We start from the raw sequence: 27,255 nt of genomic DNA, 5'->3' as shown, positions 1-27,255 counted from the left end.
TGCTCTTTCCAGCTGAAATGTCACTGGGGCATCTTGTCAGCTCCCCGACATCTCGGCCTGACATACAATTTTACTTTTGTGTGCTACAAGGCAGAAAATGCAGGGCAATGGCCTTGCTTTAAATTCTGTCAGCATCAAAGATGGGCGTCACTCTTGGGTCCTACCAACAACAACAAAAAAGGAGTCTATTTGAAGGTCAAGACAGCCATTACTTTAAAGTCTTTCAGCTTAAACTAAATATATTACCTGCAACACTGGTTTGGGAACTGTCCTTATAAAGTACATAAACATATCATCAGAAATCCTCCCTGCACAATTGTTCTTCTTTCTTATGAAATGCAGACTTGATAAAAGGGTGAGTTTTCAACGCCTGCAGGGACCAGATTCAGCAGTTAACTTAACTTGTTCAAATAGGCAAGTGGTATCATGTAGCTTTACAAGGAGCAACCTGACCTTCTCACATTGACCAGCAGTGACATTATTGTGCAGGAAGAGAAGCAGTCACATCATTTCTGTTTTGCACAACCTGCTTAAAGTTTGCAACTAAATGCTTGTCTTCAGTTGAGCTGACAAGAGAAAAGAGGGGGCTCAGTGAACCATGGCAGGGCTGCCATGAAATGACAGGAATCATTGGCATACATTTCAAATAGCTCTCTCAATCCTATTAAAGTATTGCAGTCCTGCTTTAAAATAGACAAGTATGAAACAACTTTGATAGATAGAGACTAAAATGGCTTATTGATTTTTTTTTAAGACTGAGGAAAATTACCCAAAATGTGTCATTCTTTAACATTTAAAAATATATTATATAAGAAATGAGCAACTGCAATAAATAAAAGTTAAAAAAATAACTGTTACCGTATGCAAAGAACAGGAAGCATAGAAATGTGAACATATGAATGCACATTTTCATAAAAACGTAAAATTAATGTCAAAAAATACAAACGCTGAACTACGATTCAAAGGTAGCAACAAAATTGCACTTTAATTGCATCATTTTACATTAATGCAATTTTTTCCTTCTAAAAGATTATTGATACAAAGAACCTGAAAATCCATTTTCCATTGTTCTTTTGGGACTGGATGTGACATTCAGGCTGAAGGAATAGACTGAAGACTGAGAATTGGTTCTATTGTGCATAAAACTGTTGTAGGATGTGTCAGGTTCAGCTTGCAATGCCAAAAAAATCTGGGATTCAACTCTGGTCAGGCTGAATTGCTAGCCTGAAGACATTGTGATGTTTGAACTCCCTCTTGATTCCTGGAGTAAAATAAAATAATAATAAAAAGCAAATCCAAAAAGAATCTACATGCTATGTTAAAGAAGTAAGAAAAATAATTTCATTATACCTTTCACAAATGTATATATATGAAGTATCTGCAAGTGTTTGTTTCTTGTTTCAACCATTTATGTAAAATATACAATACCTGCATATATATATACTAATCTTTAATAAGCAGGAGCAAAGGATATTGCCTACAATATTCTGCACTAATAAATGTTAAGAAACTGTAGCCTACGTTATTTAAAACAAAAAAAAATATGTACAGGCAGCATTTACCCCTCTTCATTATCATTTTTAGGTGAGTTTTTTTAATCAAGTAAACAAACTTCAACTACAGTCTCCCTGTTACTGTTATTAGGAAAAATATGCTGTGCTATTCATGAAAGGTAATAAATTACTTTTAAATATATTTTATCATAATTTGAAATCAAATACTCTTTGAATGTTAGCCTGTTAGAATGGTAGAGAATATACACTGAATGTACATTGCTGGGGAACACAATTCATCTTTCAATGAGTCTCGACATTCAGTTGAACAGTTACAAAGGTTAGACCAGTTAAAATTCAACATTAAATAACTCACAGAACCAAAACATTGTGCATTCCACTTTGAAAAATTATGGATAATACCAGCATATCAACATTAATAGTTTTTTTAGTGCTAAAGACAGACGTGTGTTCCTTTAAATATTCATAATAAAAAAAAATAAAAAATTAACAATGTGATGTCATACTGCTCTTCTGCCCTTTACCAAGGTATTTTAACCAATGTACTATATAGCTGCGTAAATAACAATCAATCAGGCCATAAAGTATGTGAAAAACTCACATACATGCAAAGTATAACTATGGAAAAGACAAAAGGTAAGATAATGAAAGACTGCTCCTCTATATTTTAGTTTTTAGACACCCACCCTCGGCATTTGAGGGAGGCTGTACATGCATATGCACACGTGCACATGCATGCACACCCACAAATATACACAGAAGCAGAAATGCATACATATGCAGGCACACAGGTTCCAATATACTGACTCACAGATACACAGAGAGAGGCAGCGGTGAGTGTGTATATTCATATTTCAACAAATCCAGACTCAATCATAGGTATAAAGACACATTCATGAAAGATTTCCCTTTCCTCTGTTACTATAGCCGAAGAAAAATCAATGGTTGCCTCTAACACCTACTTCAACAGTTCCCTTTGATATGGACTCTTTTGATTTCCTGGTTCACCACAAGCCATATTGCAGCTACTGTAAACAGCCGGGTTATGCTACACGTTCATTAAGAACCCATATGGTAGCAAATTTACATGACTACTTCAAGGACATAGTTAAAATGAGGTAGTGCCTCGAGTTTTTCTGAACTATGCTGGTTACAGGGATGAAATAACCAGCAGAACTGTCAGGTACTGATCTGTAACACTCTACCTTTTCAGTCCTACTGTGCTCAACACTATGCAGAATGGGAACCATTGAAGAGCAAAAACACAAACAAGCTTCACTGCATTTGTATCAGCATATCTGAAATAAGATCTCAGTGAAAGCATCCACCTATTACACAAATTAACAGTTTGTTATTTATACGCTTTAATTAGCTGGCCTAAATTCCCTCTAAAGAAAGAGACATTCATAAGAAAATATTAAGAAAATATTGAAACACGTAAAAAAAAAAAAAAACTGTGATGTTCTAGAAACAATTCTCTGTGTAAATGAATGAAATCACTAAGATATAACCTACTAACAGTTTTCACTCTGGACTACAAATGCTGAAGACAAATGTTAACATGATGGTTTGTACTGCTTTCAACATTTCAGTTAATCGGCATATGAGAATGATTAAACATCACATGCTACAATTACTATCTCATAATACCTTCTTCAGATATAGTGAGGTCTGGGGCTTTTTTGGAGGAATATGGCATCAAAATCCCAGGAAGGAGACAAGAAATCAGATTTCCTTTGAGAGTTGCAAAAAAAATGTATGAAACTTAATGATTGGCAGCAAGTCAATAGACTATGTTACAGTAAAAGCTTCACTGTTGGGGGAAAAAAGCTCTGCTTTAGTTATCCAGATCCTGTGCTGTACCTCTTACACAGAACAGAATACTGTTCATTGAGTAGAATGGAAATCAGATTTAATAACAATGTGATTGATGTAAAAAAAAAAATCTTGGCTGTTACTCTTAAGACCTGTTTTGATCCAATATCATTATATACACTCACAATGAATAAGAAAACAATATTCTTTCTATAGGTTACTAGAAGAAACACTCAGAACTGTTACAATACGCATATGTTGTTTGAACATATACCTGTACAAAGAAATTTTAGTGATAATTTCCCCAACACAGCTCTTTCAACATTATTGTATTTAGACACCTTTCTAAAATATGTATTAAACTGATAAAGCTCAAACAATATACAAGAGTTGTGATAATCCATCATATAAACATGCATTTAGATGATTTTTAAAAGAGGAATTATGTATCTTAAATAAAGTGTCTGTTCAGGTAAATCTTTAGCATAGCACTTTTATTTACCTGATTTAGATGATTTCATCTAGACTGTTACACTTCATCAGCTAAATAAATATTTAGGACACTATAGGTCTAGCAAAAATATGCTTTCAAAATGTTTATGGAATACAGTAATTGGTCATGTCCTGTGGTCATTTTTCAAAGTTTGATAGCCTAACTTTAAAAAATTTGTTTTTCCAAAGGGAAAAAAAAAAAAGATGAAGAAAGAAAGATTAGTCTATATTACGAAACAATTGCTTTCTAAACTACAGCTAATTCGAGCAATATTTTACTATTAGACATGGAAAAAAGATTTCTAAAAAAACTATTTCCTACTGGTTCTCTTTTGTGGCTAACCTCTGATCACATTTAGGATCTAGTTTACAGGATGTCTCATGATATATGCACTGTTTTACCAAAGTTAAAACTGACTTCTAAAGGCTTGCTTTATTATGTATGACATTGTGAGTGATTATTATAATACTACCATCTATTATATTCTTATGTATGTTTTTATTGTGATGTCAGCCTATTCAAAAGCATCATGTTGTGATCAAAGACACCCTATTTTGCCTTTATATATCAATACTTGTGAAGTAATGTGCATAGTCAGACACTTGGAATTAGAAAACTGTGCATCCATTTTGACAGTGGTGCAAACAGATAACTAAATGAAGAAACACACTGTTGGAAGAATATTGTTTATCTTCAATTGTAGCAGTAAAATCTATAACCAGAGTGGAAGCCACAAATCAGTCAGAATGGTTTCAGCCTGCAAAGTCAACACAAGGATAATTTTACTGGACCACAATTTTCACTATAATACCACAACTTTTCAATTGCCTTCTATTATTTGTGTGTTACAATAATTCCTTCCAATTTGGGGATTTCCCACCGCTAATTTTAGTCACTTTAAACTGCTTTCAAGTACTCAATTTCAAAACACTGTAGCACAAATTTTCCTTCTGCTTTTTTACAACATAAATTATATTATAAACAAAAATCAGAATAATAAAAAATGGTAAGGCTTTTTTGTGAGTTAAGGCTTGTGGATTGTGAAAAACAAGCTTGCATATACCTCTTTGACTTAGGTAAGCAAGTAATGAAGCCACTTAGAACAGAAAATTACCAAGAAAGGGATGAAATGAAATGGCAGAAAGAATAACACTGAAGTTGCGACATAAAACAAAGACTCAGTTATATATGTTCCCTGAGTGATGATGCAGATGCAGTAGTAAGCTCAGTGTTATATCACTTGGCAAATTAAAGGTGACTGTTGAATTATAAGGCCGAAGAGTTATGTATTGGAAATCACCAGACTACAGGATGTCTAGGTGTGTGAGGATGCCTGACAGCAAACAGAAGTGTAGAAGGAGGAGCAAGCTGTAGTTTCTTCTGAATTCCAGCAACCTCTAAAATCTCTGAGGAAGCTGCAGCACAGCCATCCAAGAGCAGAAAGAAATTTAAGGGGTAAGCACAGAGCAGAGAGCAATGGAGAAGTAGGAAACAGTCAATACATATCTCCACAACTGCTTTCTGGTACTGATTTCTTCTCATCTCTTCCCCTTACCCTGAACCTAGAACATACATATACACAGTAATACCAGTAGACAGCACATCAAATGGCCAATAACACTTTTTCCAGCTTCTTTCATCTATGCTGGCATTGTACATTGCATCATTTCACTGTAGCAATAGGAATTCCAGTAAGTGTTAAAGAAACAAGAACCATCTTTGATACCATTTTTCAGCACTCATGTGGAAAACCTATTCCCCTGTAAAAAGATGAAAATTTTCAAATAATTTACAACCTCCTTCTCAGACTGCTATTCCCAAAACTGGTAATAGTTGGCTTTTGCCACATAACGCCAATGGACTTCAGCATGCTGCTCATTCGTTTGCTGTTAAAAGTAGCTCAAACAGTCATTTCTCTCTCTCAGTGAAATAAATAAAACATCAGACTGATGAAAATGCTAAAAACTGCTACTTAAAATGGAAAGTATTACTTGTGGTGTCAGTTTAATACAGCACTAGTTAACAAATTTCTTCAAAGGAGGAATGTATGCTGGCCAAAACCAGAAAGTTTGCTTCCCATGTCAATGATTTTGCAATTCTGTATTCTGAGGCAGTAAGACTAAATTTGTGCCCTGACATAAAGTAGGAAAATTGTAACATTCACTATAAATTTTAATTGTCAGCACTCCTGCCTGGATTCTGGAAACAATTTACTATCAGAGAATAATTCAGTGGACTGCCAACTCATTACACATTAAGTCAGCAAGTTAAACACACAACACACTTTCTTTCTTGATTGCTACTAGCCAATGGCATTTTTCATTTTCAAAGAATTCCCTCTTCACTTTCCAGAAGTTATTGAAAAAATACATGATTCTGAAATATCTGGAAATCATTTTTTTTCTGCTTTTATAATGCTTTAGCATTTAATGCATTCAGTGAAATCACACTCTAGAGGCTCAATTAAGAGCAATTAAAGAAAGATTTCATAACACTGTATTTTTTTTTCTAAAAGAAATCCTGTTTTATTCAAATATACTTAAACCTGGTACGTTTGAAGAAATGCATGGGATTAGATGGCTTATCACATCAGACCACCATATCTTCAATGTTTTGATGGCTTAAAGACAAGGAATTTGATTTTGCATTGCTAATTGTTATGATTTCTAAACATTTTAGCCAAAAATCTGCCATTCAGCATATATAGTAATTCTATCCTTCAGAATTTTCTCTCTATTCAGTGGAATACACATGGACGTCTCTCATTTTCAGGTCAAGGTGTCCGCACTACACTGTAATAATACCAAAGCACTATACAAACTATGTAGTGCACTATTTTCATGGTGAAATGCTCAGTCTTCATTGACTTCAGTTGAAGTTTCCAAGTTCTTTAGTACAGGAACATGACCTCATGAGCCAGACTTCTTACCCACCATTGCCTACCACTGTCCTTCCACTTTCTCAAGAATAGAAGCAACTTCTGTTTATTTTTAATCTCAATACCCAACCTGAATGGCTATTGGTTAATTTTGTACTGCGCAACCAACATTGAAAGGTACACTGGACTCTTACGAAATGGTTGTAAAAACTCTCCACATTTTGCATCAGTGTATTGCAAGGTTGTTGTTGCCTTTAACTGATGCTCCTGTTGCTTCCAAGTAAGCGTCTCTACTGTGTGATTTTTCCTCCACTTTTTATTGCCTCTAATAATTATTTCTCTCTGATGGTTACCTTCACAGCTCTTTGCTTCTTTCCAACAAGAAGAGAAGAAGATAACTACAGCGGGAGACTAACACACTCGTGACACCATGCTGAGGCACAAGTGGCTCATGAAATAGTCCTCACTGCTCACTGCTTAGTCTTTTCTTCTGTCAGTGCTAGAGGGAAAACAGTCTCTATCCAACAATTTAAAGTGTCACGCTACATATTCTCTTGAGAAATGTATTCAGTCATCATCTAAACTCCTAGGGAGTGTGACTGTCTGATGTAAGCCTTCAAAGTTTCTTCTGAGTTGCATGTATACTGCCACTCTAGCAGAAAAAAGGAGAAAAGGTGTATTTACATTCATTTTGCCAAACATTAGCATCTTCTGTCCAATCATTTGAATGCAGAATTGTTAGGAGAAAACAGCTTAAAGAACAAGGGTTGACACATACAGTGTGAAATCTTGAGGTGCTTGAATGCAATGAGGGAGAAAGTGAGACAGAACCACATTTCATCTTCCTAACTGTGCTATAGTCCACATGAACTTTGTGACAGGTCTCTGTCTCTCAGCCACACTTGACTAGCTTCTGCTGACATTCAGCTGTCAGACAGCAACCCTTTACCATGCCCCTAACATGCTCTACAGCTTCACCCAATTAACTCGCTTTCACTTGACATTGCAGCAAAAAGCTTCATAATAGGTGGTCAAGGTGCATGGTGTCTGCTTGCCCTCTAACTGCTCACGCACAGCAAAATGCTTAGCTACCTTCCTTTTTGTCTGTTTGCTCAGAAATGGTGTGACTACAATTTAGGAATTTCATTACTAAACAGGACAAGAAAAGCTAAGTTTTGCCAGTGGTGCGTTAATCTATCTTTTCCTAGAGACTAATTTTAATGCAGAATTGTAGAGCTAATCAACACAAACATTTTGGAAAACAGGAAAAAAAAAAGAAAAAAAGAAAAAAGGAATTACACTGATTCAGTAAAATAATTCACTCACTTTATAATTAATAAAGATATACTGTATCAGCAATACAGGTAAAAGTTGAAAAGATGGAAAATGTAATTATTTCTGATAACAACATTTAACAACATAAAGAAGACAGGTCTACAAACAATTAAAGTACCTTTATGATTCAGCTTTGTTGCATTAAAAATATTGAGAAGATGATTTTTGGCTGTGTATTCCTACCAAATATGCAATATTTTAAGGAATAATGATCAGAACTATGCATCTATGCAGCTAACAAAACAAGCAAACTACTAAAAATGGAAAATAACATTTTAGCATTCTACTGATAGGTTATTTAAAAATGAGAACAAACATGGAACTTACTGTTAATTTGCAGCCAGATGCCTTGAAAATATTCATTTGCTTACTACTTCTCACAAATGTATTTGAATTGAATATGTGGACTAAGCCAGAAAGTGCCTTCAAAGAGCCAATACTCAATAAGTACTGATGATGTTCAAGTGCCCTTTGATGAAGAGGCTTCTTAACCAAAGCTGGGACAGACTGTATGAGTACAGATGTCTGGGCAGTGGAACTAAGAGAACAGCTGCTGTGAATGCCTTATCATAGCCTTATGGATTTCAACTATTAGAACTTCAGCAAGGCATGACCCAAAAGGGCAAGACCCACAGAGTCTTTTCGGATTCTGTTTGCTTAACTACAGCAAGTTTGGATAGATTATGTTACCTATTTGCTTTACCAGCATATCTACAGGGACTGGTCACCCTGAAGTTCTCTCTAAAAAGCACTGAAAGAGCATTTTTCCTGTAAGAAACTTGCTTTTTTTATAAAGAGAAGCAGACACCCAGCTTGTAGAAATCAGAAACTCAAGAGAAGCCATAAGCGCGAAGGAAGGAAAACAAAAATAAAATATGTTGATTGAGGTGTAAAGCAGACACCTCTCACAACAGGAATTTACAGAAAGGACATAGAACCAACTTATCTTTATGAAAAGTGGTGAAAAGAAGCAAGTTATAAGGACCTGGAAGTTGCACACCTCTGGCAGAGGTTGCTGATGCTAAAATGGGTAGTTTTCAGCAATGAAAAACATGTGATGAACATCTCACTGAGATTTCGAGTAGGAAAATAGTATTTTTCAGACTTGAAGTAAGAGTGATACACAAAGCATTTTAGTGGAGAAAATAACTGCAGATCATGTAGTGAGAAGGGAGATGTTGATCTTGTGAATAGACAGCCTCCCATAACAATCAGCAGATTGAAGGTAGCTCTTAGGAGACAACAGAACTAGGAAGATAAACTGGATACAGGCATAATAAATGCAACCTATCTGCACCTATTTGAAAGACAGACTTTTTGTCTGTTGTTGTTGTAGGGTTTTGTTTGTTTGTTTGTTTGTTTTTAACAACAGATTGTAATGCTGAGTAAGAACATGAGCATTTGCATGAGGCTGTAGGCCTGTACCTCAGCTCATCTAAATAACTGTATTAAACTGAAAGGCCTCTTAAAAAAATCCTCTAACGACAAAGCAAAAAATGACAGAATTATGCTATGCTTAGAAGTGAACTATTGCTGCTGTCAGCTTTATGTTCTTAACAGGAATGTTTATTATTAAAACCATCAATGTATTAGGAAGACAAAGGGTTCCACCCTGTTACCACTGGCCAACGCAGCGTGCATTTTCTTGGTCACCCAGTGCAGTTGTGTAGACTGCCACCTCCCTGTCAAAATCCTCGTTAGGGTCTGATCCCCCATCGCTTGAAACAGCTCAGAGAAAGATACGCCAGGAAGAGATACCTTTGGATCCCTATAGGTTCACGACATTTTTCAAGCTTTTGTTTGCTTATCCAAACCAAGCATTTTAATGTTCATTCATCCCCAGTAAAACTTGATTCAAGTAACTTCAGGAGGGAATTACTCCTTCTCCCACAAATTGCATATAATATCTCATGCAGTTTATATTCAATAGAGTTCTAAAGGGTAGTTTTATAACAGTAATGGTTGGGGAATGCAGTTGGCTTTCCTGCAGTGTTACTTATAAAATATCAGTTGATATCTGAATGGCCTGAAAAAAAACATATTTTAGGCTCAATTTCAGTTGACAGCTAACATGTAGGTCTTTTGTAAATGCAAGATCCAAATTACACTAACTGGGCAAGGAATCAAGCTTATCAGTTATAAACAACTTGAGTGTGGGTGAGCTAGGGTTACTGTCTCTATTGGTTTTGGCCCAATTTATATATACAGTTATATTTCAGACTGAGATTAAATAAAAATCTAATAATTACTTCAACAGAACTTTTTATACTTACTAAATTCAAGAGCACAATCAGCCTCTAAGAACTGCTTTTAGTTCAGGTACTAGATCATCACTTTCTGGGAGGCTGAACATGTAGTGTGAGTGAGGCAAATGGAACTAGTATTTCCTGCATACCAACCATATTTTATGCAAATCACCATTAAAAAATTGCTAATGGAATTTCATCCTTTGCTATACATATGCCAAATGCATATTCTGAAAGCAAAGAAGAGTTGGAAAAAGAAAAAAACCACTCCACATACAACACTGCAAACTTTCATCAGGCACACAAGTTTTTTATCGAAATTTCATGAGGAACATAGAAGGAGACTTGGAGAGAGGTTCCTTAAGCTTTTTGGTTTGTATAGCAAGAAAACTGTAACATAACATTAAAAATCATTTTACATAGGGATTTCTCAGTAGTTCGGTGGTCCTTTTATGCTTCAGAATGATGCCTTAAAATTCTTTTATTCAGAACTCCTGATTAGATTATGTTCTTCTAAAAAATATTTTATTTAAAGCACAGTCAACTTCAGTAAGTTACTAAATTCAACTAGAAATTCCTAAAGCAATGAGATGTTTTGACATGCACAAATTAAAATGAAACTAGATGACTGGTAGTGTCAAAAAGCTTTGCAAAGTCCTGGTTAAGTTGTAGGATATGCTCAGGCTCCCAGAGGAGTGTCATGGATTTACAAGACCCTGTGAAAGAAACCTTGGTGTCACACAGAGCCTGAAAGACTATCAGGGATCCTGATCATAGGCCTGTAGTCACCATATGAGCCAATCATTCTGTGATCAAATGAGACACTCACTGGTACTTAACAAAACCTGAAAAATCAGTGAACTATTCCATGACTGTGGTTCTGGACTTTCTTTGTCAAACTACTTGTAATGCCTACATAGAACAAAAGGTTTCCCAGAATATTGGTGAACATACAAATTTAACAGAGGCAAGTATTGCAATATCAGCTTTATGGTGACATTTCCTGACTAAACCATGGATCTATGGGTCAATTTCAGTTCAGGCGCAGATTCAGAAGTGTGGTGTCTAAAAGAAAGGTGTCTTTAAAAGTTCCAGGGATCCCCCTCCAAAAAAAATGTAAGAATTGAAACAATTACAGCATCTGAAAACGATGAAACGGAATCATTACATCATCACTGTATTACTTTGCTTTCTTAATACCAAACATAACATGGAAACTGCTGGTGGTTTACCACAGTATTCTTGCCTATATTTTTTGTAAATTTCCCTTTCCAAAAGGTAGTGTTTCTGCAATAAGTCAACAGAAAACAAAATGCTTGTAAAATAGGAAGGATATGGCTTAAGAAGCACACTGTGGTTCTAAATGTCTTTTATTGTACTGAATCATTATAGAAACTAAAGAAAACAAAGGTTATTTGAAAAATGATTATTTTCATCGTGATATCATCCTCATAGCTGACAAGGAGGTTCTTTACCCTACTTGGTACTTCTTTCATACTTTAAAAATTTCTTCAAGTACTAGTTTATTCAACAGGTCAAATTGCTTCAGGGAGCCCAGTCTCTGGAGAAAATAGGTCCTTACTAAGATTAACTGGAAAAACTGTGCCTTCACTACATAATGTAGGTTTTCACAGACTTCCACGGAAGTCTGTTATATGTAATTTAAAAACAACAACAATAAATAAATAAATATATGCTGGGTAAATATTAACTAGTGTGACTTAAATATGTAAAACCCAATAAAAATAGACATTAAGATGTAACTTGCTGACTGTATGCCCTTAAATCATGTCAACATTATAGGAGTAGAATTATGAGTTAAGAACAGTGTTATGCTTCATGCCCTAACTTTGAATTTCCTGTCTTTTTATCTGTGTAAGTCATACACTCTAATATATTTTAAAGTTTGTTTTGTTTTTTTTCTTTTCATTTCTTGCATTAACTTTTATCCTTAAAGTACAAAATGCAAACGTTCAGGCAATGGAAGTAGGTAAACAGATGTATTTCTACAAAAACATGTTACTCTACAGCTAAAATGTCACAGAAGGCTTGTTCTTTTTTTCCCAAGTGAAAAGGATGCAAGCATACACAATTACAGGAATAGGCAAGAGAGAAGAGTATGAGCAAAACAGCAGAGAGTAATTTGATTTTACAAATTCCAGAAAGACACAAAGTAAAGGAGGCTGCTGTGGTTTACAGCTACCCTTCTTTATCACTCTCATTATCTCTCTTTGGCCTGCACAGGATCCTTTCCTCCTCTGCGTGGTCTCTGACAGCTGAGAAATCTGCTGTGGGACCAAGGGTGGAGATGATACCCAGCCCTGTGCTCCCATGACCCTCCTTCCAAACCAATGCACCAGGAGCTGAGACTAGGAGCAGAAAGAGTTGTCGGAGATAGCTGTCTCCTTTGAATGAAGGTTTACCAGCTAGGTGACACTGAATTCTCTAGGGTCGTGCATTGTCTCCCTGCCACCCAGAGGGGAATACAAACATGTAAATATGGGATTTTCCTTTACAAACACCTAAAAATTCATCTATTGAGGGGAATACTTACTTACCCTGTTTAAAAAATGTGTTTTTATGATTAGATTCTCCAGACTACTCCAGTTAAATGCCAACACGAACTTCTTCTTTCTTTTTTTTTGTAATGAGTGAATGTAGCATTATACATGCTACACTGGGGGCATGCTGCACATATACGCATTTCTGAGGCTGGCAGAGAAACAGGCTGACTGCTGGAAACACTGGGTCTTACTCTCTGGTCCTTTCTCCCTGTGCACTGGACAGTGAGGCAGTGTTACAAAATAACAAAAAAACACTTTGAAAGACAACAAAAATCCTTCCATCTACTATACCAATCAATTTAATCACAACTCACAGGTATCATCTACACATTCATTAAAGCTAATGAATGAAGATCAGCACTGAATTTTCTTCTTATAAACAGTGCTTTAAATACTTAGCTTTAAATACATAGAAATGCAAAATCAAACAGGTGTCAGAACATGAAAATCATTATTCACAACAGTATACCTTATGTGATCTAAATTTAAAATGATAAGAAAATATAAGGGTAGATAACAACCTGGATTCCATGGATTTGCACATCATTTAAGTATCTGAGCTAGACTCATTCAGGCGCAGCTATGCTTTAATCCCCTCCAAAAATTTCTCAGTGAATTCACAGTCACAGAACAGACAGACATTCCCTTTATGTTTAACCCACAGTTTAACAGGGAATAATAGAAGCTTCCCAGCTCCCTTTCTTGAAATAACTTCTTCAAAAGGGAGGAGGAAGCACCTTCTGACCTGAGTAAAAGTCCTTGAGTCTGGAAAGAAGTGAATTTATCTGCCTTTGTAGAGAATATTCCTTTTCTTCTACAAAGCCAGTAAAATTTTGTCCTTGGCTCTGTTATTTTGTAAAAACTTTTTCTCGGGGTTAAATGTCCTGGTCTATAATATCCAGTTCTGAAAATAACAGCCTGTCTAGCACTCCCAATACTTTTATTTCTACTATGGAATTAGCAGATCGTGTAATCATATAGAAAAGTTTCTCTTATTTTGATATGCTGAAAATTTCACTTCACAAGGTGTGGGAGGAAGGCAAAAGAAACAAAGGCATGTAGCAAACACGAAGCAAACATATGCAGCTGGTGAATAAAACTCACTGTACATTACTGAAGAAACACGTTTTGAAAGACCGCATACATGTCTGACACACAGCTGTCTCCTGACGCAAAGTTACCCTCCGCAGCCACTGGGGCCTTTCAGAAATATTCAGTTCCTCAAAAACCCACGTGCCATTTTGCAAATAAAACTAAAGACTTCTATCTTTCTCCTTCAAACCCTGACCAAAATGAAACATAGGCATTCACTTTTCTCTGTTAATCTGGTGCAAGCAGTGAATGAAAGCATGATGTTCTCCTACAAGGCAAACTTGAATTTATGCTTTAGACTTGTCTCCTTGTCCAAATCATTAGTCTCTCCAAACTAATTTCCAATTAGTTACTGTAGGAGGTACAATTGTTGCACTGGCCTGATCACTTAAGGTAAGAGATGAATACAGCAATAGCTTCCAAGTATCTTCTTTTCAGTCCTGGGAACTGTGGACCTTTGCTTGTGAGCTAGTAGTTCCAGTACCTCAGTAGAAACACATTTCTAATGCCATAGAAATGCAAACCATGAACGAAAAATGGAAAGGAGATTAGCTTCCTGAAAACATGACCCTCCTTTTCTGCTACTCAGCCAATGACTTGAAAGATTTGTTTTGTGCTTAATGTTGGAATAAACCTGTGGTCATTTAGGAACTTCATGGTTTCCATTAAACTGCACAGCATGGACATTTGGAATTTCATGGCAACTGTGAAGTGAGAACGTGGACCTTGCTTTTCCAAAGCACAGGCCTCTGCCGAGAGCTAACACCCACACACAGTCACTCACATTCCTTCGCCAATTCTTGTCATTAAGGAGACTTTCAAAACAGACAAAACAAAGGAAAAAAAAACTTAAATCTTAAGTCTCTTTCTTGAGCACATGAAAGCAAAATACTACCAGTGGAAAAGTAATGTTCAAATGCAGTGAATGCATTGCATCTATCTACAGTATTCATGGTATTAACTCTGCCACTACACTGAAAAGCTGAAGTATTGGAAACCACCTAATTACCCAAACATTTACCTCTCTGCAGGTGTAAATACATGGGCCTAATAAGCTTTCCCACTGTGAAAGCAGTTACTTAAATTATATTAAAATATTAAAAAGTATTTAATGAGCTTTTTTCCCCTAAAGTAAATTGACTGTGTGCCTTAACCTGCTTCAGGCAAAGGAAGTTTCAAACATATTGGTTTTGAAACTAGCCATTATTTCCCATGTTGCAAAAATGGCAATTTTATTTCCCAACAGCAAATGAAACTGTCAGGAAAATTTAGATGCAATAAAATTGGGTGGTTAAACCAACATGCTGGATTTGGAATAAAACTGAATTAAAGGAATTAAAATTAAGCATTATGTCAGTCAAACTTTATAAGAACTATTTTAAACAGGGTTTGGGGTTTTATATTTGCAAAAGTTAGGCTTTGGATTTGGTGAAGTCCAGCCATAACTACGCATTTTATGTCCATCAACAGTGTCACATTTGAAATTTGCACAATGAAAAATATTTTGCATAAAATGTGTTGCTTCTGGCAACATTTCTGCCTAAATAAAAAGTTGTCAGGCAGTGTGTGACTTTAGTGGTACAGAGTTTTAAAATGGTGGCTTCAGTCCAAGGCTAGCTAATAACGGCTGACATGCATTGGAATCTTGAGGCCTAAATCAACATTGTTTTCACAGCTGTAATTAAGCCACCTAATCAGAAGCACATTTTGACGGGACAGTTTCTGGAAGCCAGACATTACAATTTCTTATGCCTGGAGCGCAGAGGCTCATGAGAGGTCCTCATTTAATTTCAGGTTTAAAAAAAAAAAAAAAAAGTTGTAAAATGAAAAGACTATAAAAAAAGCAGTGTACGACTGTTGAAATGAAGCAGGCCTATGTGTTCATGCCTTGACCAACCCCGTATCCCACCCTCCTTCGGCTCTCTGCCGAGTCCCCAGCTCTCAAGTGGCAGCTGCACACAGTGAGATTAAGGGCTTCTGCCAAAGTCAACAGATGAGCTGGTCTGAACTGGCTCTCTGTGTGTTCTGATTGTAAATTGTGCTGGTGATGATTAGAGAACTCTAACACAGGATGTCGACTCTTAAAACTGTCCAGAGAAAATAATTTTATTTTTTTTTAAGTTCAGGAAATTTTTTTAACTTCTTTTGTGGGTTGGTACATAGTGTTGTGTCTATAACTTTCAGATGATTCAAATGTGAATTCACACAAATTAAGTGACTGTGTTATTAAAAAAAAGACACCCTTAGATGCTCACAGCAAGATCCTTCATTTAGGGATGTTTATACAACAGTGCTGCCGCTGAATGCAATTCTCTGACTAGTGTACTCAAGTAGTTCTTGTGCTTCTACCACCTGCCAGTGGAAGATACCCCTAAAATTCAGAGTATCAACTTCTTGTATTGTGTGACTATTGCTTCAGCATGTTGTCATACTTGAAATGGCTAAATTGCCTTGCTCATTTTCTGGAGCACAGCTACATTAGTAACTTTAACATAAACTTTCAACCCCAGAGGCCATTGTAAAACTATCAATATGAAGGCACCAGTCACTGGGGTCTGATTACATTTAGTTCTGCATTTTAATTACATATGGATTCTATTAACTGAACTTTTTGCCTTATAGGCAACATTTTAATCAAATTACTATAATTTTCAAATATGTTACAATAGTCTGACAAGTTAAAAGTTCACATACCCAGAATATTGAGTATCAAAAAACTTTTGCATAGAAAAGGAAGTATTCTTTACCAAACAGCAAATGTGTTGGTGGGTTGCTGTAACTCTTTCTGAACACCTTGCCCCAAGTCACAGAATATGATTTATCATATTGGTTTCATATTATTATATTTTTATTGGTACTACATAATAAGCAAATAGTTTAAACTATATGATTTATACTGCTTGGTTACAACTATCACTTCTGTAAGCAATACCACATCACAAGGTGAGCATTTATACCAGGATACCTGCATTCCTTGACTATGCAGTAAAGTTGGCAACTGATGGTCAGTTGCTTACGGTCAGGTAAGAAGTTCAAATACTTCACTTAAAAAATTACTCCCTGGTAGATGTTACTGCTTTCCAGGTTTATCCTGATAAAAGACTTCAAGCCTAGTGAATAGTTTTATTTTTTTGCTTATTCCAGAATTTCTGCACATTCTTGTCTATTATTATTTCAATAGTGGGAAAATTCTCCTTACAGGGCTGCTGTATTTTCCTTTACTTCTACCACTTTAAGAATATTCCTATGTTTCACAGTAAATAAACCATGCACTGGTAATTAACAGTACTGAGCAAAGTTACAGTTATTTGAGGTCTACATCTTACTGAATTCTGCCCTGGACTATTGCCAAGAAAATGCTGCAAGACAAAGGTAACAATGAAAATATTAAGTCTGCTTAATTCTTTGCATGGAAAATTAAAAACTAGTGTTTCCAAATCTTTTACAAAACCAGTTTGATTCCAAATCTTTCAAAAAAAATCTTTTTGGTTGAACTGTGCATCAGGCTAGCATGAAGTAGTGGAAAAGCCAAGCAAAGTTTTCATCCAGGACCTATCTGCTTCTTGCAACATCTGGGAAGAATTCCCCCAGCTACATCAGTCATTCCATGTTCTAACACAGGAGATATGGCTCTGGCCCATGAAAGACGTTCTCTGACATTTAACACTACACTGATGGAGTTCAAGACTTTCTCCTCTGCAGCAAGTGAAAAGGCAATGATCTATTTCTTCCTCTCCAGTTCCTTTCTCATAATTCTAAATGTAAGATGTTGCATCCCTGTTAGAGGCAGGTCCCAGCCTTGAAATGCTGACTGAACCAGTGACATGGAAACAAAGGGTATGGGGAAAGGCATGCACTGCCCAGACTAGTCTGGCTAAGTAGGAAGAGAGTGTCAGTGGTGCAGTTAACTGGTAAATCTGAGTTTCAAACATTTATTTTCTCTCTCCCTCCCATCAAAAAGATGCAAGTAGGTCATGAGAACCAAGAGCTGACTGCTTTGAGTATGAAGTATACTTTCTGCTTAATTCTGTTTTCAATAAAAAATATAAAAGTATACATATTCTCACATGTAGGATCATTCTAGTTGCTTCTCTCACCTTACTGAAACTTGTAATCCTTACATTTGCAGTACTTTACATGATATCACTAGGAATTTTCAGACAAAAGACAGACACAGACACAACTGTGGGGGGAAAAAAAAAAAAGGAAGGATGATGCAAAGCCACATAAAGCAATGAGTGATTTGATCTTCAGCCCGAGTTAGGAGAAGCATCCAAAGACAACAGTTGTTTTCATGGCTCATTGCATGAGAACTCTGCTCTTCTTACAGACTTTCTCTGCATCTGAAACTTGCCTTCTCTACCTTTACAATTAAAGTTATCCTTTTGGCTCCCCACATTTCCTTTTCTCCAGAACAGCATAGAAAGCTTTCTTCATCAGCTTTGTAAGTTACTCTCTTGTTACTCTCTTTTCCCCTTCATTCATTTTCTACTCTCCTTTGATTCTGATGTGAAAGCCAAAAAAAGAAAAAAAAAAAAAAAAGAGGAAGGAGGATCACTAGATCAGCTGCATGCTTCTGGGTGACTATTAAATATAGCGGCCCATTTCCCTCCTATCCTGATTTTCCCTGCACCCACATGCTACAGAGTGGAATGGACCACAAAGTACACTCAGGATCAGAGAAACACTTGAGTGCTTGGACTAGAGTTACAAGGGCTTCTTTTGTTTGCCAAAACTGATAGCAGAATATTTCACATCCTTAAAATTCTGACAGTGGTACTGACACTGGGCACAAAATCTCAGGGCTGAAAGCTACGAAAACATCTTCTGGAGCACAATTATATTGGACTGAATTCTGTCACTTCCTGATACGTGTCAGACACTGGAAAATACAGTGTCACTGCATCCACTCCCCACAGCACTGCGCTTGCAGCAACAAATTCCCTTAGGCATGGACTCACGCTTGCCATGTGACTAACGTGATGCCACATGTTTCATCACAGCACCCACAAAATAATTGCTTATGACTATACTACTGTAGAGTACAGCATTTATAAGCTCACAGTTCAAAGCCTGCTTGCTACTACAACTCTGAATGAAAGTGCAAGCATAGTAATAAGTTCAGGCATTTGAAAAAGTAAAATGGATCAAAAGAGTAGAGTCCAGTTCTGTGAAAATATTGGCAAGTGTTCATTTAATAGGAAACCCATAAGCACAGTCCAGTTTGTGATGTTTATTGTTGCTGAACTAAAAATAATCAGGAAAAAAAAAGGAAATATTGGAACATTTTAGCTGGTATCTTCTCTCCTTATATGTACAGTTCCTACTGGTGAAATACTTCCACTAAGACCACCTTCTAAGAACAACAAGCTTTCCTAAGGCAAGTTGTAAGAACGCATAAGGGCATTGACACATAAAGGGAAGGCCACTGAGAAGTTTGTAACTGGAATAGAGTTTCTTAAAGTTCATGGAGAAAATGGCAGTGCCAGTCCTGTACTGAATTCAGTGCTCAGTGCTCAGTGAAATTCTCCATCTTATTTCATGCTAGAGGCTGACTGCTGGCTTCTCTGTTCTTCCTCTGGAACCTAAATCCTCATAGACAAGTGTATATATATGGCCATACCAATGACACATTATTAGCTGAACTATTATTACTATTATTACTAGCTCTACCAATTATAGATATGGCCCTAAATGTGGTATGCAGCAAGTTACAGAGAACAGAATTGCGACTGCAGCAGTTGCACTTCAGAAAAAGTAAATTTAAAAAAATAAGGAAATACAGAAAAGTGAAACTGTTTTGGTTGCGAAGACTTTTACAAAGTGTTAATTGTTTGATAACAGAAAAAAAGACATTTTAGAAATGTAAGGGAAGTTGCATAAGCACTTGGTAGAGGAAAAAAGCAGAAAAGTAATTAAAAAGAAAACAGAGAGAGAGAAAACAGATACAGAAACAGGGAACAACAGGAAAAAAAAAAAGGTTTAGCTAGAAAAATAATAGTCTATATTTTAGCCATACTGAATTTTAAAGAGTTGAAAGAATGAAATATGCACAGGGCCTTCATCTGCACAGAGGAAGAATCAGCAGAGATGGGTACAACAGACAGACAAGTGGACTCTAACAAAGAGCACACAGATATTCTGCTCTTGACATCCTTTCACCCCACATAATAATCCTCTATTCCTCTATTTCCTCCTATAATAATCCTCCTATTCCTCTCTGTTGGCATTAGCATGAGCACACATAGCAACCTCAGAATCTAAACTCTATTGACTAGAAGGAAAGTGGTTGGCCTGGAACTAGACTGGAGGATGAAGAGGTTGGAGATGTCAATTCAAACACTTAGAGTAAGATGAGAAGTCACAATCACTGATGTTGCCTTATTGAATCAGATTTGTTCAATTATTAGAAGGAAGAAAAAAAAAAAGAAAAAAAAAGAAAAAAAAAAGGCAACAGAAGAGAAAAGAAGTGGTGTGAATAGAAAGAAAGGCGATGCAGTTAGCAAATTTCAATACATAAAGGTCAATTAGGAAGGCAACACCTCCTCAACATGCAAAAGACAACGCTGATAAATGGCCCAAACTTACAACGGACAGCTGGGAGGTCATATAACCTTATACAACCAGCGTATAAGTCGCCAAGAGACAGTCATGACATAGTGATATAAAAATTGGTCTTACAAGCTAGGTGTCCACTCACTTGGTATGCACCTGAAAAACTTTTCAAAAATTTGATTCAGCACTGAGCAATAGCTCACTGTTCTAGGAACACAAGCATATGTCAGAAGAAGTTCTGCAAAATAAAATACAGTCTAAACTAATTAAGACAGTCCAGTTACTGTGTTTCTCTCTTACATGAAAAAGTTTTGTTTGCTTTGTTATTTGAATTGGGTATGTGATTAAACAATGATTGAAAACAACTAAGTGTGTTATCATTATGAAACCCAACAGATGCCTGAGAAAAGGCATTATTCCATTTCACTGAAAATAATCAACCAAAAAGTCAGCTGTACTTTAATACTTTAATTGCATCAGTGCAAACTTCCTCAAAATCGGAATCGGACATTGTCATCTGAACCTTAAAAATATAAGCCATGCTGGAAACCTGTGATGCCTGAAGTTACTAAAACTCATGTTTCATGCAATGTTTGTGAATATTAGGAACAAAGTTTACAGAAAATACAAATATTAAACAATACCCTATAAACACAAATAATTCTTTTCAAGGAAGTTTGAGAAACTATCACTCTGATTTTTTTCCCCTCTACATTAAAATTTTAGAACATTTCTGATTAACACTTACGCTCAGGTTCAAGTTAAACCTTGTCTCAGGAAGAACTATTTGTCTCCTCAGCAGGTTGTACAGAAGGGCCCACAGACAGTACTACAATACAAACAGTATCATCTGTACATTGATACTGTAGGCAGACACCAATTACTTATGAAAGAATTGCATTTAATCACTGGCATCAGAGAGCTGGGGGCGGGGGGGGTGCAGTTTGTTTGCTTTCACTGTAACAAATCAAGCCACTGCATAGACCTTCATAGACAGGACTAGTATAATCTTTGCTAAAAGCTCTCTCAATCCAAATGAAAGCAAACCTTGCTGCAGCAAGTTTGGCAGACTTCCCAATCTTTAGTATACAAGTGGTCATCTTGATTTAAACAACAAAAACAATCATAACAAGCAAAGGAGCAACCCAATTACACTGGGCACAGGCTCAGCAGGACAAATGTAAATGTAGTAGAAACATAAAGAAAGGCCGGTTGGAGGAGAAAAGAAGCAATTTCAGTGAAGCAACTTCACTGAGTTTTTTAGAAAGGTTGCACAGCCACAAATAACGCTTTCATTCAACAATTATCATCTCAAGATCTTAAAAGTGAAATTCAGCACTGATTAATATATTTTCTATTTGTGCTAATTTTCCGTCACGTTGATCCAATTTAGAAGCATCATAATAAATTAATGCAATTATTTTGGAAACAACAAAAGCGATAGTCACAACCTTTGGATATACATTTGCTGAGGTGTCTGTGCCATTTGCTTTGACTGCTCTCTTCTTCAGGATTTTATGTTTCAAGCATAAAATCAAACAATCCTGATTTTCCTTATGGTCCTTTGCTTCACGGGAATAAAAGATGAGAAAGGAGGAGGGAAAGAACAACAACAAAAAAAAGACAAAAAAAACACAAAAAACAAAAAACATCAACAAACAAGCCCACCTCCTAAAGCTTTCTTCTTAATCCTGTGTGGAAAAGTGAAGAAAGATGGAGAAGAAATCTATCAAGTGTATGCAAGTTGCACAACTTAAAGTCTCATTCTAGACATACTTGACCATTTATCTTTGACAGTTAATGTGTCTGGCCTGCGTGACACATACATCTGCATTCAACAATCCCCTAAAGACACTTCTCAGATCTGAGGAATCACATTATTAACCTTAAACAAGTTCAAGTATCTTTGTGGACAACAACATTTTAGACAAGAAATGATCTCTGAAATTGGATTTTAACCTTATAATGGGATCACAATGTTTTCCTTTAGTGAGATGCATTATTCGTCACCATCTACAAAAAAAATCATGTATCCTAATTAACACTGTCTTTACATGCACAATTAATAACAGTTTCTTTTCATAGGGTGCTAATCTTTAGAGAGTCAAATTCTTCAGGTCCAAAATTCAGCTGTTTGTTGTACTGCCAAAGACAGAAATCACAATGTGTACTTTTCCAGTGACAGCAGCAAAGAGCAGGTCCTCACCGAAGATTCAGTAGTAAAATTAATCCTTGTGTTAACTTTTATCACCCCTTCTCTTATGAAAAAGTCTCAGAAGGTGTCTCTTGCCACTACAGAAACTGTGCAGCAAGAAGGGAGATGCTCAGAAACTACGTCCAAATGACAAAAATTAGTTGAAAAGCAGACTTACCAATTGTAAGTTCTCACTTTCATGAAGACAAGCTGTTTGGAGCTTGGACTTTAGCACTGCAGTGTGAAGCCGATGAGATGCTGTTTTTCTCACTAACATGTCAACTCTGGAACTTGCAAGTTGGTAGACATCCATAAAACTTTTAATCATGGCCTTTAAAAAGTAAAATAAATAATCAGTGCCAGGCAGGATATACTTTAATGCCAAATAGCATACGCTCAAATTCATTACATAAGAGCTAACTTTTATTAATCAAAAAAATCAAACAAAGGTTAGAAGGCAAGCTAAATTTCAGTCTCAGGACAAACATTTAAAAGTCTTAAATGGGTCTTTGTGTTCCTTCTATTATTTTAAATATGAATAGCATTAAGGAAAATTGCTGTGCACCCTAATTAGAAGGTGTTGATGAACTATTTTGAAACATGCCATACTGCACTGAGCAGCTGATATTACTTTTCACTCTCTGTACATGTAAGACAGTGCAAGTTCAATTTCTTTTCACAAAGAATCACTACACTGTTTCAGCTTAAAGTTCGTATCTTCTACAAAGAATCACTACACAGCTTCAGGTTAATATTCACACTACCAAAATGACTTGAGTTACTAATCCTCCCACTCCATGTTAAAAAAAAAATAAAATTAAAATTAATTTGGCAGAAACAAAAGAAACAGAGTAAACCTACAGACCCCTGAAAGTAAATAATCTGATTACAATATAGCTGGGAAAATATAATTGTTTTCATGTATATAGTAGAAGAAGGTCCCAACCGTGTAATATTGATCAGATTGATAATAAAGTTAGCAGCACAAGAGAGTACAAATGATTTGGCAGTATTGGTAACTTTATATCTACCCTAGATAGTATAACACTGTTGAGATTATTGGACTTCCTTACAACTGGTTAATCACATTTTATAGGTTACAGTTTTCCCTTCTGAAATGACCTGTAGTGAGTTTCTACTGTACGAACATATTACGGATAATATGAAATTTGTCTTTTGAATGTAATTCTGTGGTATAGGCAAAAATAAACTTGGTACCACAAACAGGCATTCACAAAGATTTTTACTGTTTTCCTTTCTTTGTTTTCAAACACACTACTGCTTTTGAGAATAAAAGTTAATGCAGCTGGAGTCAAACATTTTGTTTCATTGTTAAATGTGGAAAGCAGTGGTAAATTAATACCATCATATCTTTTCCCATCAGAAAGAATATCCAAAATATTTTCCATTCTATAGTGCTAGTCCTAGAAGTGGATTGACATAGTTTTATAAATCTGCCTCTGTGAGCTCTGATTCTGATTTTAAGATTATTTCATTTACATTCAACTTCATGAAAATGCTGCAGCCCTTGACAAACAATACCAAACAACAATGTGGATACAACTTACACCTTGTACAAAACTGCATGAGAGCCTTCATATAGGAACTGTCCATAAAATCAGATATGATGAAATATGTCCGTGGACTGGGCCTGTGACTCATAAGCAAGGATTATACCAATATGTTCCAATAAGTTGTGTCTCACAGAAAAAAAAATCTTATGCGCTCCTTTGATTACTTCCCACATGATATTCAAAGGTATCACTAAGTTAGAATGCTTAAAGAGGATTCCTTACCATCTTCCTTTCACCCCCACTACCACAAAGTTAGTGAAGCCACTAATCTACATAGATTCACCCTACATTTCCAAAGCCACTATAAGCCCATTCAGTTATCTGAAACAGCAGTATCATTTTCTTAATAGCTGAAATTCAGATATTTATTTTTTTCTCTTGTTTAAAAAGTCCAAAAATCAATGGAATCAATGTAGGGAAAACATATTAATTCTCCAGCTTTTATTTTCAGGTATAGCAAACTTTTTTTTTTTCTACGACATCTAGATTTTTTTAGCCCAGAAGGAAGAAATTTCTAAGTTATTTACAATTCTTTAGCAATGTGCAAAGTAGCATTTATGCACCCTAGGTATGCATTCTTTTCTGTATATTCCAGCGCCCTAGCTGGAACAGGAAGAGTCAGGGTCAGCTTGGATTTCTCTCACTCAGGGTCAGGTTAGGGAAAACAGTATTTTGGGGTCTTCCGGTGGGTGACGTGAAATCCTTGAGAATGTGTGCGCAGAACAGTTGTTTTAAATGCCACAGGAAGGAAAATACATTGGGTTTTTAGACGTGCCATTGGAAGGCATTCATTTACGTACAATTTTCCATAACTCATGTCAATCACACATTGAGTCACAAACCTGTTTTCCATAGTAAAAGTTTCAATTACTAGGAAGCTCAATACACACAGAATGGGGATAGAGCCTGGTCACTTACATGTTATAAGATCTATCAAATAATTATTAAACTTGTATCTAAAGGAGTCTAGCAGCTTAATTTAGATTCCTATTTGTGGCTTACAGATAAAAATACATCTGCAGCTCTGGAAATTGTTCAACAACAACAGTATCTGTTAACAGAATTTCAGAGAAGGGCCATCTTGCTCTGCAGAATTCTGTTGCTCTCCTGCTAAGGAGTGCTTTCTTTTGTTAAGTATACACAGCAATAAGGTGTAAGATACTTCAGCAACCCTCCTGATCAGTTTTTACAGCACAAAACTTGACATGCATACATATCTGCAGAATCTGCATTTAAGTGAGCACTTCCTGTTTTGAATGTATTGGCAATACTGAGACATGCAAACTGGGAACAGAACATCTGAAACAATAAAAATTTGCCTTCCATTACAAATGTAAACATCTTAAAAATATACATCAGAAGATGACTTCTATTCAGAAAAGTCAGATGAAGCGATCCCTGAACATTATAGGAACCAATATTAATGCAACTCGGACCACTTCAAAAATTAAAACCTTTTCAGACAGATGAGTAGTGGAGAGAAGACTTAACCAAGGAGGGCGCAGTAATTGTGAGGCTGGATAATATTAATTCTAAACATTACTGACTCGGTGGGCCTGCCTAAGCAGGAGGGTTAGACCAGATGATCGCTTCCAACCCTAACAGTTCTGTGAGTCTGTGATAACAAAGTCACTCTAAGGATGGAACAGAGGATACAAGTTAACAATGGTTAAAATTACATAAGTTTTTACAATTTTAACAGCAATAATTGTAATGAATTACTCTGCATTAATCAAAGAAAAAGAAGTAGTCAGCTGAACTTGGTTTTTATAGTAACCTTTTACTCCACCCAATGTCTTATGTTATAAAAGACTTCACTATATATAAAGTTCTACATCATATACTACTGAAATAGTAGAAGCAAGTTATAACGGTAGAAGTGTTTTCAGTGTCATCATTGTAGTGCTCCAACACTAAGTCAGGACTTCCTGAAAAAAAGAAGTGTGACTTTACCTGGTAACTGACTGCAACTCACAGGATAAAAATGTATTCATAAGGTTAGCATGAAGTACCTACAACACAGACTGGACACACATACATCCGTGGGCCCTGATGCACCCACGAGTGCTGGGGGAGCTAGCATGTGAGGCCACTCTATAATCTCTGTTCAGTCATGATAATTGGAAGGAATGCCTGAATATTAATGGAAAGCAAATGCCACTCCAGTCTTTAAGAAGGGTAGGAAGGAGGACTGAGAGAACTACAGGATGGTCATCCTTGCCTCAGTCCCTGGGTAGGTGATGGAGTAGCTAATCCCGGAAACCATTTCCAGGCACATGAAGGACAAGAAAATCATCAGTAGTAGTCAGCATGAGCTCACCAGGGGGAAGTCATGCTTGACCAACCTGTTAAGATTCTACAATGAAATGAGAAGCCTGATGGATCAGAGGAGAGCAGTAGATATTGTTTACGTGGACTACAGTAAGGCCTTTGACACAGTCCTCTGTAAGATCCTCATGTACAAGCTGTTGATGTATGGGCTGGATGGGCAGACAGTGACTTGAAAACTGGATGAATGACAGAGCCCAGAAGGCAGTGATCAGTGGTGCAAAGTTTACTTGGAAGCCAGTAACTAGAGGCTTACCCCATAGTGAGTCCAGTCCTATTTAACATCTTAATTAATGGTCAGGATGATGAGGAAGAATGTACCCTCAACAATTTATGACACAAAACTTGTAGGATTTCATATAGATCAGAGGGACATGCTGCCATCCAGAGGGACTTCAACGGGATGTAGAAATGAGCTGAAATTAACTTCATGATGTGTTAGAGGGAAAAGTGTGAAGTCCTGAATGTGGGGAGGAAAAATCCCATGTACAAATACATATGTATGGGGCCACCCAGCTAAAAAGCAGCTTGGCAGAAAAGGCACTGGTGGCTCTGGTAGACAACAAATTGACCATTAGCCAGCAGTGTGGACTTGTGGCAAAGAAGGCTAATAGTGTCCTGGGTTGCATTAGAGAAAGTATTGCCAAGAAGTTGAGGGAAGTAGTCC

The 27,255-nt window shown here is 36.4% G+C and overlaps 1 protein-coding gene across 7 annotated transcripts in view; it reads right to left on the bottom strand.

Annotated features, from left to right (window-relative positions):
• Positions 1-1,066: 1,066 nt before the first annotated feature.
• The window catches only part of CCDC171 (coiled-coil domain containing 171), a 168,116-nt gene continuing 141,927 nt past the window's right edge, over positions 1,067-27,255 (bottom strand). For all 7 annotated transcript variants that reach the window (XM_035569709.2, XM_035569708.2, XM_035569707.2 and 4 more), the window contains 2 exons: positions 22,865-23,017; positions 1,067-1,261 (listed from right to left, as the gene is read on the bottom strand). In XM_035569709.2, coding sequence (XP_035425602.1) covers positions 1,220-1,261; positions 22,865-23,017 — 195 coding nt within the window. In that variant the 3' untranslated portion in view covers positions 1,067-1,219. The remainder of the gene's footprint in view (positions 1,262-22,864; positions 23,018-27,255) is intronic.

The sequence above is a fragment of the Cygnus atratus genome, chromosome Z (assembly GCF_013377495.2).
Source record: "Cygnus atratus isolate AKBS03 ecotype Queensland, Australia chromosome Z, CAtr_DNAZoo_HiC_assembly, whole genome shotgun sequence".
In the NCBI taxonomy this organism is placed as follows: Eukaryota; Metazoa; Chordata; class Aves; order Anseriformes; family Anatidae; genus Cygnus; species Cygnus atratus.
Note: the sequence above shows the minus strand (reverse complement) of the source record. Positions and strands in the feature narration are given on the sequence as shown.